Source organism: Sodiomyces alcalophilus (genome assembly GCF_042370955.1).
Source record: "Sodiomyces alcalophilus JCM 7366 unplaced genomic scaffold ACRALscaffold_6, whole genome shotgun sequence".
In the NCBI taxonomy this organism is placed as follows: Eukaryota; Fungi; Ascomycota; class Sordariomycetes; order Glomerellales; family Plectosphaerellaceae; genus Sodiomyces; species Sodiomyces alcalophilus.
In genome coordinates, this window is record NW_027263537.1 from 272,878 (window position 1) to 285,888 (window position 13,011).

The window sequence follows — 13,011 nt, forward strand, 5'->3', positions numbered from 1 at the left end:
GCGGTGTAAGAGGCAGCTGCTTATTAAGCCATCATGACGCGGGCTCCCGCCACCTTAGTAACCAGTTTCGCCAAGACGTTGACAAGGGCGCGCCACAGTCGTTGTGGCAATAAACAAGTACAGTCGCTTGCCCCACACTGTACATGGAACATCGCGGCTTACAGTGGCTCAATAAAAGTTCGACGGGATTTAACCTTTAACGCGTATAGTGGTGGTGGCGGATTGTTAAGAATTCGTTGGAATTTTTTGCTTAGTGAGTGCGTACATCGTACTATTCGCTGTACGGATACGTGTAACAACCAATGGTTGTCGAATGAATGAAAGCGAGGAGCTCAATGTTGGACTAGCAGGAGCGGCAATCAACGGTTGTCAGTCGGTGTTTGCAAGGCCGATCAGTATTAGTACCCCGCCACGTTCGATTGACGGCCAAACGTGGAGGGGTTACCGAGACTTGGGGTGAAGTAGAGTGAGTCAACTTTTTTTCCTCCTACGCATAATACCTACCGAACAGCATTCAAAAGTCAAGTCTCTCCTTGTCCATTTTCGTTTGTCCAATTGGCAAATTGGTTCCCTACTTCCTCGACTTGATCTCGCTTTTCACCGTTCAATTTTCGTGACGGCCATCTGCCCAACCGCCGGAATATCTACCCTGCAAAAACTAAACAGCCCGGGTACAAAGCCCCGCCTCGCACAAAGATGCCGATGTAAGTTGGCTGCATCACCCACCCTACACTATTGAGCGTTGAGTGATGAACCGAGCGCTGACGCCAGTGACTTTCTTTTCTTTTGCTCAGGCTTAAAGAGCCTTGGAAGAAGTACAAAAGGTTCCCTCCTCTGCATCTCCCCGACCGCCAGTGGCCCTCCAAGACCATCGACAAGGCCCCGCGATGGCTGTCTACAGACCTACGGGACGGCAACCAGAGTCTGGTTGACCCCATGGTACGTATAATTTTGTGCTTTATTCTCACGAAGCCTCTCGAGTTTTCGGGCTAACATGATTTTGTTTTACCCATCCTTCAGAATGGTGACGAGAAATGGCGCTATTTCCAAATGCTCTGCGAGCTAGGCTACAAGGAGATTGAAGTTTCTTTCCCCTCGGCCTCCCAAACGGACTTCGACTTCACGCGACGCCTTATCGAGACACCCGGCGCCACCCCCGACGACGTCTTTCTTCAGGTTCTGTCCCCCTGCCGAGAGGACCTCATTCGCCGCACCGTTGAATCGGTCAAAGGCGCAAAGAATGCCATTATTCACATCTATCTCGCCACCAGCGAGTGCTTCCGGAGGATCGTCTTCAACTTTTCCCAAGAAGAGAGCCTGGAACTTGCCGTTCGCTGCACCAAGCTCGTCAGGTCTCTGACCAAGGACGACCCCGCCCAGTCCGGCACAAACTGGCAATTCGAGTTCAGCCCCGAAACCTTCTCCGACACGGAACCCGAGTTCGTCGTGAAGATTTGCGAAGCCGTCAAGAATGCATGGGGCCCAACGGAGGAGAATCCCATCATCTTCAACCTCCCGGCCACGGTGGAGATGTCGACTCCCAACGTCTACGCCGACCAGATCGAGTACTTCTGTCGGAACATCACGGAGCGCGAGAAGATCTGCGTCTCCCTCCACCCCCATAACGATCGCGGCTGCGCGGTGGCGGCGGCCGAGCTAGCACAAATGGCCGGCGCGGACCGTGTGGAGGGATGCCTCTTCGGCAACGGAGAGCGCACAGGTAATGTGGATCTGGTCACCCTGGCCCTGAACCTGTACACCCAAGGTATCCACCCCAATATCGACTTCTCCGACCTGAATAAGGTCATCGATATGGTCGAGGTCTGCAATAAGATCCCTGTACACCCTCGCGCCCCTTACGGCGGCTCCCTGGTGGTTTGTGCTTTCTCTGGCTCGCACCAGGATGCCATCAAGAAGGGGTTCCAGAAACGAGAGAAGGAGGGCAAGGGGTTCGAGGATCACTGGCAGATCCCTTACCTACCCCTGGATCCCGAGGATATCGGCCGGACATACGAAGCCATCATTCGCGTCAACTCCCAAAGCGGCAAAGGCGGTGCCGCCTGGATCATCCTGCGGAAATTGCAGCTCGATCTCCCGCGCGGGCTGCAAGTGGCTTTCTCCAACGTGGTTCAGAAGCGGGCGGACCAGCTGGGCAGAGAGCTCCTGTCCGCGGAGATTACGGATCTTTTCGAGAATACATATTTCCTGCGAGAGAACCCCCGGTTCACCCTCCTCGACTACGCCATCAACCCCGACCGATCGAGATCCCCCGCGCCGCCCGAGCCAGGCAAAACGCAAGACACGCAGAATCTCATGCGGGTATTCGAAGGCGTCATTTCTATTGATGGGAAGGAGCACAAGGTGAAGGGCCGTGGCAATGGACCGATCTCCAGTCTGGCCGACGCCCTGAAGGCGGTCGGACTAGACGTCGATGTCAACGACTACAAGGAACATGCGATCGGCGAGGGACGGGACGTCAAGGCGGCCACGTACATCGAGTGTACCGTCGGACCGGATAGGCAAAAATTCTGGGGCGTCGGCATCCACGCGGACGTGGTGCAGAGCTCCCTGGTCGCTCTACTGAGCGCGGCCAGCAACGTGAGTACGGTACTCCCATGTGCTATTGTCCCTTCCTTCTTCTCTCCCCCCCACTGAGGATAGTGCTTTGTGCTTACGCCGTTGTTTCTTGCTTGCAGTTCGTCGCTAGCCGGCCAGGAAGCCCGGTGCCTGGCGCCAGCAAGGGAGTGGGTTCGAACAACGCGCAACCGAGCGGCGTCAATGAGGCCGCGGTTGCCCCCGAGGAAGCGAGTAATTTGGTCGCCATGCTGGAGAGCAGGGCGAATGGCATGTAATCTAGCTCTGTCGGTGGCTATGAAAATGGGGGAAACCAACACATCAGAAAGAAAAGACTAGATTGATACCGGCTGGATGCGCGGGACTTTCTATCTACAAATGCCGGTTCGGCGGGAAAGACAATATGAGTTGCATCTAAGAAAAGGATAGTATCTCGTTTGTTCGTTGAGGCAGGCATGGTGAGCTCGAAAAGAGGTCACCAAGGTGGGCAAGGCAAGAAACTAATTTGCAGACTTTGGATGTGTCTGAGACTTTCGAGCGTCGCTAGTAATGTGAGACGATCTCCATGTGATTAGGTACGGTACGAAGATATTGCAGTGTATTCGTTGTACTCTGTCGGCGAGTGCTCGATCGTAGACGTAACGTAACACATGGACCACATTCCTGGACGCTCTGTTTATTCCAACTACCATTGGGTGCCAGCTAAGTACCGTATCTACGAAGTAGGAGATAACGAAGTAGGTAGGTATCGTAGGTGCTCGACTCGTTTGAAGACACTGTCATCACTGTGTTCGACTCGCTTTGCGCCCATCCACTACCGGGCCTGTCCACTACCAATACGTTGTATATCTCCACCTTGAAATGGGCAATGAGCTGGTCTTCGGGGCGAGTTGGTGAGCAAGCACCGTGTGGCATTTCGTGGGGTTTGCAGACTTGGGAACTAGAACATCATTACGTCCCACAGCGGGGTTCCTGACAGTGTACCTACACTACCGACCGACTGTCCGAGGTACGACGACAGAAGGAGTAAACGGGAGTGGACTGGAGACGTTGTTATGGAATTTATTTCTGCTTCTACCTATATCTTTATTTCACAGTTTGTATATAGTATGTACTTCGATAGTCCCCAGGTATGGTCGACGTAATCAAGGCGGGGAGAAGTCGTGAAAGAGGAAGGAGCCATCGTCTAATAATGCTCCACTACCTGCTGTATCTGAACCTGCACCATTTATGGGATAGGCATGTATATACATGTCGTTGTCGCCGGTTTCATGGTTAGAAAGTACCTAATAGTCACATCGAAGCATATTCGTTGCGTCCAGACCCGACCCAGCACGGTTGCAAGTAGCGGGCGTCAGCATTTGTAGTGTTCCCTATAGCAACCTCACTGACCAGATGGCCTTCCCCACCAGCGACCACTGAGGAGGCTCAATACGTAAGTAGTAATTTACGACCAAACTCCTTCGAGGTTGCAATCAGCAAGTCCTCCATAATACTCAATACTTCTTACAACCTTACCCTCTTATTGGCACGCCCTACCAATAATCTGCCTACCTTATCATTCAATCCTCTTTTGCATCTCTTTACACGAATTACAATCTCGGCTGCCTATGCTTCACCGCTCTATGCAACGGCTCCTTTTTTGCATTCGGTGACCGCCCACACAACAAAAAAAAAGAAAACAGCCCAAAGAAAGCAGAGCAGTGGAAGAGAGCGACTACAAAATTAAAACAGAACGATAACCTCAAAGGGGTGGAATTTTTTGGACCCTGACTACTTTTCTCAACTCTCTTTTTGCCCTACGGAGCCGCCTTATTATTTCAGCCAACTCCCCCGCGTTTTTCCTCGACATCCACACACCCCCCCTTTTTTTTTCCTTGCACGTGCAGCTGGGTCTAAAATCTACCCTTTTTCTTCACCACTGCCGACTACCTCCCACCTCGAACTTCCCACTCCCACCCTGCCTTTTCCCCCGGACCATCGATTCCTGCCCCAATCATGGCCAGCTCAGAGATCAATCAAGTCTTGGGCAATTCGCTGTCACCTGGTAAGTTTACACGAGACTAATCATCACATCCCATCCCATGGAAAACCCCCCCTCCCCCGGTGTCGGTCGTCATTTCCGTTGCTCAGACCAACATACAATCTGTCATTCTTTGTCCCTGTTTTCTCTGGTATTCCCTGTTCGTCATGCCATGATAGCTGACTTTCTGATTCCCAGACGCCAATCTGCGCCAGGCTGCCGAACAGCAACTCACACTAGCCGCGGAAAACAATTTCGTGAGTTGGCCTCATAACGCCATTCCCCTCCGCCCTTTTCCTTCTCCCTGCTAAGCTGGCCTGCTAACGACCCGGTTCCTCCCTCCTGCTCGCCACAGCCTCTATACCTCGCTACCCTAGTACAAGAGCTTGCCAATGAGAGCGCGCAAGGTCCCATTCGAGCCGCGGCCGGTCTCGCCCTGAAGAACGCCTTCACAGCAAGAGATTTCGCCAGGCATCAGGAACTCCAAGCGAAATGGCTCCAAGGCACCGATAACGAGACCAAGACCCAGGTCAAGAACCTGACCCTGCAAACACTCTCCTCCTCCAACTCCCAGGCCGGCCAGGCGTCCGCTCAAGTCATCTCCTCCATCGCTGCCATTGAGCTACCCCGGAACGAATGGCCGGAGCTCATGGGCATACTGGTGAAAAACGTCAGCGAGGGCGCCGACCACCAGAAGCAGGCTTCGCTTACCACCATCGGTTACATCTGCGAGAGCCAGGACCCGGAATTGCGCACCTCCCTCGTCACCCATTCCAATGCCATCTTGACCGCTGTCGTTCAGGGCGCCCGCAAGGAGGAGACCCATGTCGAGGTTCGCCTTGCCGCCATCACCGCGTTGGGCGACTGTCTCGAGTTTGTCGGAAACAACTTCAAGCACGAGGGCGAGCGAAATTACATCATGCAGGTGGTCTGTGAAGCTACCCAGGCCGACGATGCTCGGATACAGCAGGGTGCTTTCGGCTGCTTGAACCGCATTATGGCCCTGTACTATGATAACATGCGGTTTTACATGGAGAAGGCCCTCTTCGGCTTGACCATTCTCGGTATGAAGGCCAACGACGAGGACGTGGCCAAGTTGGCTGTTGAGTTCTGGAGTACCGTCTGCGAGGAGGAGATTGCCATCGAAGACGATAACGCACAGGTATTTTTTTTTCTTCTCGACCGCCCCGGAAGTCATATCATACCCGATACTAACGTCTTGACTGTAACATGTAGGTTGAGAGCTCCGACCAGATGCGCCCATTCTACAACTTCGCCCGTGTTGCGGCCAACGAAGTCGTCCCCGTGCTGCTCCTCCTCATGACTAAGCAGGACGAGGACGCTACCGACGACGAGTACAACCTCAGCCGCGCCGCCTACCAGTGCCTGTGTCTCTATGCCCAGGCTGTCGGCAGCGCCATCATCCAGCCGGTTCTGCAGTTTGTTGAGGAGAACCTCCGTCACGACGACTGGCACAACCGGGATGCCGCCGTCTCCGCCTTTGGTGCCATTATGGACGGCCCAGACGAGAAGACGCTGGATCCTATCGTCAAGCAGGCTCTGCCCATTCTTATTGGTATGATGGAGGACAGCTCCTTGCACGTCAAGGACTCGACCGCTTATGCTCTCGGCCGCATCACCGAGAGCATTTCGGATGCGATCGACCCCGCTACCCATCTTGACCCGCTGGTCCGGTCCCTGTTCAACGGCCTCATGAGCAACGTGAAGATAGCGTCCTCGTGCTGCTGGGCTCTGATGAACCTGGCCGAACGCTTCTCGGGCGACCTGGACGCCCAGCAGAATGCCATGACACCCCACTTCAACACCAGTGTGACCAACCTGCTCGCCCTCACCGCCCGTCCCGATTGCGACTCGTACGTCCGCACTGCCGCCTACGAGGTTCTCAACGTCTTTGTTCAGAATTCCGCCACCGAGAGCTTGGCTCCTGTTGCGTCTCTCTCCGGCGTCATCCTCGAGCGCCTACAGAACACCGTGCCCATGCAGAGCCAGGTCGTGAGCGTCGAGGATAAGATTATGCTCGAAGAGATGCAGAGCAGCCTGTGCACCGTCCTCCAGGCCACCGTTCAGAGGCTAGACAAGGAGATTATCCCGCAGGGTGACCGCATCATGGAGACCCTCCTAGGCATCCTGAACTCCATTGGCAGCAAGTCTAGCGTTCCGGATTCTGTTTTCGCGGCCATCAGTGCTCTTGCCAACGCCATGGAGGAGGACTTCAACAAGTACATGGAGGCCTTTACGCCTTACCTCTACAATGCCCTGGCCAACCAGGAGGAGCCTGGCCTCTGTTCCATGGCCATTGGCCTCGTCAGCGACCTGACCCGGTCCCTGGGCGAGTTGAGCCAGCCGTACTGCGACAACTTCATGAACCACTTGCTGAACAACCTGAAGGTTAGCCCTGCCCCGCCATATTGTCCCAGTCTTTTTCGCATCCGTTCATGTCGTGTTTTTGCATTCTTCGTGCTTCTGCTGACCTTCAATCACAGAGTCCCGCTCTTTCCAACCAGTTCAAGCCAGCCATTCTGCAGTGCTTTGGTGACATTGCCGGCGCCATCGGCGGCCACTTTGAGGCATACCTCACGGTAATTGCCCAGGTCCTTCAGCAGGCATCTACCGTCACCACTACTCCAGATGGACCTTTCGAGATGTTCGACTATGTCGTTTCCCTCCGGGAAGGCATCATGGACGCCTGGGGTGGGATTATCGGGGCTATGAAGAGCAGTGACAAGAGTGAGCCCAATCCCCTCTTTTCTAACTGCCAGCCAACATCTTTTTGCAACATTGCGGCTAACCATATACTAGCATCTGTCCTACAACAATACGTCCCGTCCATCTTCCAACTACTTAACACGATTGCGGGAGATCCCAACCGCAGCGAGGCCTTGTTGCGTGCTTCGATGGGCGTGATTGGGTAAGTTTCTCTGGCATTGCGATTGCTCTCGTCCTGACATGTGCTGACTTTGTCTGTTCTAGCGATCTGGCCGATGCTTACCCGAACGGCGAACTTGTCGACGTCTTCCGCCAGGACTGGCTCACCGCCATGATTAAGGAGACCAAGTCCAACCGGGAATTCCAGTCGCGGACCATCGAAACGGCCCGCTGGGCTCGGGAGCAGGTGAAGCGGCAACTAGGTGGCTCTGCTAGTGTCATGGCGCAGACTTAGAATGTCACTCAACGAGTCGTGTCTACCTACGGCTCCTGGCCGCCCAACAGCCTGGTTGCCCCGGTCAGCGCTCTATTTTCGGAAACAGCCAGCTCAAACCTCTTAGGTCACTGAATCTGCCTTGTCCGGCAGAAGCGAGTCTGTGTTTTAACACACACCACACCACCTTGCGCGCCCCCTACCCCTTTAACCCCCTTCCCTATCTACGACACTTCACAGCACACCTTTTGACGCCACAACACATAGCACAAGTACCGGACAGCGAGGAATACACTCACGTGTATATAGATTCTTGCAGACCAGCCCCGAATAATCCTATTTACACCATAGCCCCAGCACATCTGCCCTTTTTATTACATGACACTTCACTTCGCATAACCCCTAGTCACTCGGAACTCTTTACTTTTTGCTGTATCTTGGTATCTTTTTTTCTCACGGACGGACGGCATAGAGGAGAAGAGAGGTATTTTTTTCATGTACGCCGTGCTGGCCTCTCCAGCCAAGGCAATCAAAAGTCATGTAGACGGAGTTTATCTCCCGTGGGCGAGTTCCAACTCGTTGGAGTGTTTTCACAGGGGCAGGAGTAAGACGAGAGATGACCGGATCGGATTGGGAGTTGGCCTCCATGGTGTACCAGGAGTGGGTATACAGGGGAAACACGCACCAAGCTCAACCTTTGACCGTTCAAGTTGGATGGTACGCGCCTTGGCCACTGCCCTTTCATTCACAAACTCCTTTGATCCGCTCAAGTGAGCAGAGTCGATGGAGAGGACGGAGCCGCAAAGGCGCCGGGTCTCTAGGCCCAAGGATTTTTGGAGTGCGCAACTCTCCCACCGCCCGTGGGCTTTTGCAGAGGAGATTACGGCTGATGACGAACAAGAGTGGATGTTGATGAATGCCCGTGGAAAGGACATGCTGGGATTGAACCGCCTGGGGAGTCTTGCGGGCAGGAGGAGACGGGCTGTGCATAGCCCGGGTGGGTGAGAAAGTAAAGCCCTGAAGTAGCGTGGTCAAGCAGTACCGACCACACCGCCAACACATTATTATTACGATGGAAGCGAAATGACATCTCAGGAGCCAAGTGGCCCGAGAAATGTAGTGTCTGCAAGCAAGAGAAATACAACGCATTATCCCCCATATCTACTCACGCTAACTTCGTATCTTCTCTAAATCGTGAGTCGCTTTTATCTCCACCTGCATTGCTTGGTTGAAGATATAAATGCGTCCGGCAAGTATTAATTTAAGAGTGAACATGTACCTCCAAGAGCACGATTACGACGAATGTGACCAACACGGAAAGAATGGGTCGAGGATTCGCAGCGTGAATTTGGGTATCTAGTAAAAGTCGGGTCTGTCTATATACGTGGCTGGGCTTGGATGACCCGTCCACTACGTTATGTGTGGCGTTATAAATCCCCAATATTTGACTGCCCAAAAGGTGAACAAGGCTGAAATGAAGAATGCACGCGGGCGCCTTAAAACGCCGGCTTCGTGCGACGAGACAGTTGTGCAAGATGATAGCCCGGCTAGCCGTCCTGGTTGTATCCGTACTTGTTGTGTCCCGTGTCTCTAGCCACGACCGACTCTTCAAAGCGAAATCAAAACGAGATCACTCCGACCCCATGTGTTGCCAAACTCCCTGCTTCAGTGCCGTCGCCGAAAAAGTTGCCCAGCTCGGTCTCAAAGCCGTCGGTACATGGGCGAAGCGTGGACACGGTGGGGATAGGTGGAGCTGCCCAGTAGCTTTGCGTTGCGTCATATGGATGACTGTGCTGTTGCAATTGGGAAAGAGGAAGTGGACTCGGGGTTGGCGCATGGGTCATAGGGAGCGTATGTGGGTGCGGAGCAAAGGCTTGCATCGCCTGCATCGCCTGTTGAGAGGTTCGGGGCTGTTGGCTGGCTTGGTCAAAGGTAGACTGAACGGGCCTACTCATGGGGAATGGTTGAGGTTGAGCGCAGGTTGTTTGCTGCGTTGTATATACTTGCGAAGGATAAGACTGTTGGGAATGGTGAGACGTTGGGGCGGAATAATAAACCTGGTCCTGTCGTAATGCAGGGAGTTGTTGGATTGATGATAGTGGTGTTAAGCCATGCAGGTCCTGGCGCGGTTGAGGAAGGGATATTGGGTCCGGATGTAATGAATATCTCGGATGCTCTGCCGACGTGGTACTGCAAGGAGCGGTGTGCTGTTGTTGCCCATGTAACTGGCTGATAGCAACGGCCGAATCAGATGAGGTGGGGTGAAGGTACGGCGAGGAAGAGGGTAGGTTAGAAGACGCCTCAGAATCGGCGTGGGAGCTGTGTCGTAGGGAAGGCTGGCTAAGATGTGCAAATGCGGCCGAGTCGGAGGTCAGAAGCGGTTTCCCAGAGTCCCTAGGGAACGGCGGGGAATGGATTGTTCGTATCGAACGTAGATCACGGTCATTCTGAAGAACCCAATGTTAGTTGTGAAAACGGGGAAGAGAGAAAGGCGCGTGTGGGTGTGGGTGGGGGGTGTAATGTGTCCAAATCAACATGATATCACGTACGCCTTCGGCCATTCCGCGCTCGAACCCCATGACGGCCGCCTTGGGGTCTCTGGAGAACTGTTCCAGTGACTCGAGCCACCTCGCCGCAAGTGGCCAGACCTTTTTGGAATCTATAAGAATGTTCATGCAGCGCTGAAGCATCTTGGGACCCTCCCGGATGATCGTCACGTCGGAGCAAACTTGGCATGGTCAACTTCCTGACTCTCGATATCCAAATTCAGGGTGAGAAACATACTCTTCTTGTACTTGCACAGGTACTTCGAAAATAAGCCGCAGCTATAGACGCAGAACGACTGCGAGGCTCGTTAGCGCCGGGGTCTTTTGTGTCTTATGGTTTAGGGAGGGCTGAAGACGAACAGCAATTTGGGCACCAATACTCTTGTCCTTGCCGTGTGCCGCGAAGTGGACGTCAATCTGCTCATATAGATCGCGAACGTTGCGAAAGAGATCGTCGGACATGCGCGCAAAAAAGGAACGCCGTTTGGCGTCCCCGGTGTCAGGATGGATGACTCTATGGGAGAACTCGTTAACCCATCTCCGTAGATGAAAGGACATGTAAGGGGCATACTCGTCCAGATACGGCCTTCGCAAGACGATGTTGGATAGTTTCGTCATCATGGTGACATTCATGTAAGCCTAGCATTGTCAGGACCAGCCCCTGCAAGGAAATCGATCGTACCCAGGCTGAATCTTCTTACCAGTTCTTCACCCGCCTCCTTGTACTGCAACAGAAGAGCATGGCTCCAGCGATGGGCTGCTGGGAGCGCCTTTTCCCACACTTCCAGCTTTCGGGCCATAACGGCGAAGTCGCTGGACTCGTCCCATGGAGCGGGACTTTTAGCTGATACAGTGGCTCCCCTGACTACTTTCCCCCAGTAGTAATGTGCCTGGATCAGCGTCGCAAATAGAGAGCGGCCTGGGTGATGGATAAGTCCTTCGTTGTCGCGCGCTGGGGGAGTGTCCTCCAGAGCCGCACGACTCAGAGGCTGTCGTCCATCAGCGAACTCTTCCTCGGCACACGGAAGCAGGCAGGTGATGTCGCTCGCAGCAAGCGACGTAGGAGACTTTGCTCCACAATGCAAATTGTCCTGGCCTTCAAGATGTTAGTTGGGCCTCCTGTATCGCACATTGTCCCAGATATGGGGTTTCTGTAAGACTGACTATGAAGCATCCACTTCACCACATAGTTAGCCCAGCTCAAGAGAAAAGTTGGTGGATTTTCTTGGGCCAAGACTCACCATGGTCCGACGAGCAGACTCAGCTTTGATGATCTCCTCCTTAGTTGCGTTGTTAGACAGTACATAACATTCTTCCCTGTGAAGATGCATCAACACGGCCAATCTCGTCGCGATGCCCAAGTTTATCTTGTTTGATAGTCAGTCTTGACCAAGTCAGTCTTCGGGTGAGGGAGGAATCACGGGACTATGCTCACATAACTCCTGTTCCTGTGACCGCTGCCCTGCTGTGCAATGCTCAAGAGATAAAAGGCCTGGCACCTCTCGAGCGTAGGCTCTTGATACAGTTCCCTCAGGGCTAGGTTACTGGCCTGTGCCATGAAGTAGTCTACGGCGTTGATCTCTCCGTCATATCGCTCAGCAAGCGACGGCGAGAAGCGGGCTGAGATGCTCAGGATACTCAGGAGAAGAAAAACGCTGACGGAGCGGTCCTCCCGCTGAAGACGCTGGGGGAAGAGCTCCCTTGGAATGAAGCCTAGTTGGAAGTACTTGCGCGTGAAGAGGCGGACGGCATCGACGACCTCCGGTAATGGTGGGAGAAGATCCCAGTCGCTTGTGTGCTGCGGCCATGCTGGAGCCGTCGATGGTGAACGTGCGATGGGCGCATCCAGGACGTCGCGTCGGACCTTATTCGGGTCTCGCTTCGCTGTCTTGTCGGACCTCGTTCGCGGATGGCGGTACTGACGATCATGGTCGGGCTGACCGCGCACGGGGAAGATGCTGATAATGGCGATGGTCAGAGTGGATGAGCATGGGCCTTGGAGGAAATAGACGGAGGGTAGAATGTGGAGTAAAAGTTACCAATCCGCAGGGCCCAACCCTGCTTCTTCGCACGCTTTACACGGCGGGTTAGCCTTCTCATGAACGCATTTGCTCCTCAGGCGGCGGCATCTGGTCAATAATTGTCTCAGCACATAGTTTTAGGGATAGTGTTTCGTCTCTGCCCTGTCGGACACCCACCCACCCACTCTCTCATTCTCTCACACCCACATACACTCGCTCTCTCACACTCACTCACACACACACCACACACTACAAAGGAAGATCAGGTAGGGAAGGGCAACGAACCTCCGACAGGCAATCGGGGCTCTGCGCCGGATGGGGTGCTTGACACTGTCGTTATGGCTTCCGGTCGTCACACCAAGTTCGCCTGGCTCGGGACCGTCGGCGGTGTGGATCGACCTCGCATCGTAACTGGCGCTCCGGGTGGTGTTGAAGTCGAACGTTATGGGATTCGGCTTTGGGTCGACGTCCTCGTCCAGGTCCATCTCCTTGCCGGTGGGTTTTCTCGGGCTTCGTTCAATGGAGAGCTCGTGGGTCGAGAGGTTGGTATGAACGAAGAGGAGTGGGGGGCACGCAGCAAAACTGGCCCCCGGGGCAACAACCACGACACACAGCCCACCCGCCCAAAGGGAAGGGCGGCCCCAGACCAATTTTCAGAACGCGGCAGAAAGGACATAATTGGCTGGT

The 13,011-nt window shown here is 54.1% G+C and overlaps 3 protein-coding genes across 3 annotated transcripts; 2 read left to right on the forward strand and 1 right to left on the reverse strand.

Moving 5' to 3' along the window:
* The first annotated feature begins 490 nt into the window (after positions 1-490).
* Positions 491-3,179, forward strand: ACRALDRAFT_1062930 (uncharacterized protein). The gene is made up of 4 exons (XM_071016692.1): positions 491-704; positions 795-939; positions 1,021-2,598; positions 2,697-3,179. The coding sequence occupies exons 1-4, from the start codon at positions 697-699 to the stop codon at positions 2,850-2,852; spliced, it is 1,887 nt and encodes a 628-aa protein (XP_070872976.1). The 5' UTR covers positions 491-696; the 3' UTR covers positions 2,853-3,179.
* A 1,393-nt stretch (positions 3,180-4,572) lies between these two features.
* ACRALDRAFT_2109578 (uncharacterized protein) lies at positions 4,573-7,778 on the forward strand (the record flags this gene model as incomplete). Its single annotated transcript, XM_071023428.1, has 7 exons — positions 4,573-4,621; positions 4,796-4,854; positions 4,953-5,759; positions 5,834-7,006; positions 7,102-7,345; positions 7,418-7,526; positions 7,589-7,778. The coding sequence occupies 7 exons, from the start codon at positions 4,573-4,575 to the stop codon at positions 7,776-7,778; spliced, it is 2,631 nt and encodes an 876-aa protein (XP_070872977.1).
* A 2,441-nt stretch (positions 7,779-10,219) lies between these two features.
* On the reverse strand, positions 10,220-12,809 carry ACRALDRAFT_2108436 (uncharacterized protein; the record flags this gene model as incomplete). The annotated part of the gene is made up of 10 exons (XM_071023373.1): positions 10,220-10,485; positions 10,542-10,599; positions 10,664-10,817; positions 10,875-10,942; positions 11,005-11,399; positions 11,468-11,480; positions 11,545-11,670; positions 11,739-12,261; positions 12,343-12,432; positions 12,610-12,809. The coding sequence occupies 10 exons, from the start codon at positions 12,807-12,809 to the stop codon at positions 10,220-10,222; spliced, it is 1,893 nt and encodes a 630-aa protein (XP_070872978.1).
* Between the last annotated feature and the right edge of the window lie 202 nt (positions 12,810-13,011).

Coding starts and splice junctions, on each gene's coding strand:
- ACRALDRAFT_1062930 (XM_071016692.1), top strand. Junction 940..1,020: donor AGAGTCTGGTTGACCCCATG/GTACGTATAATT, acceptor CCCATCCTTCAG/AATGGTGACGAGAAATGGCG. Junction 2,599..2,696: donor TACTGAGCGCGGCCAGCAAC/GTGAGTACGGTA, acceptor TCTTGCTTGCAG/TTCGTCGCTAGCCGGCCAGG.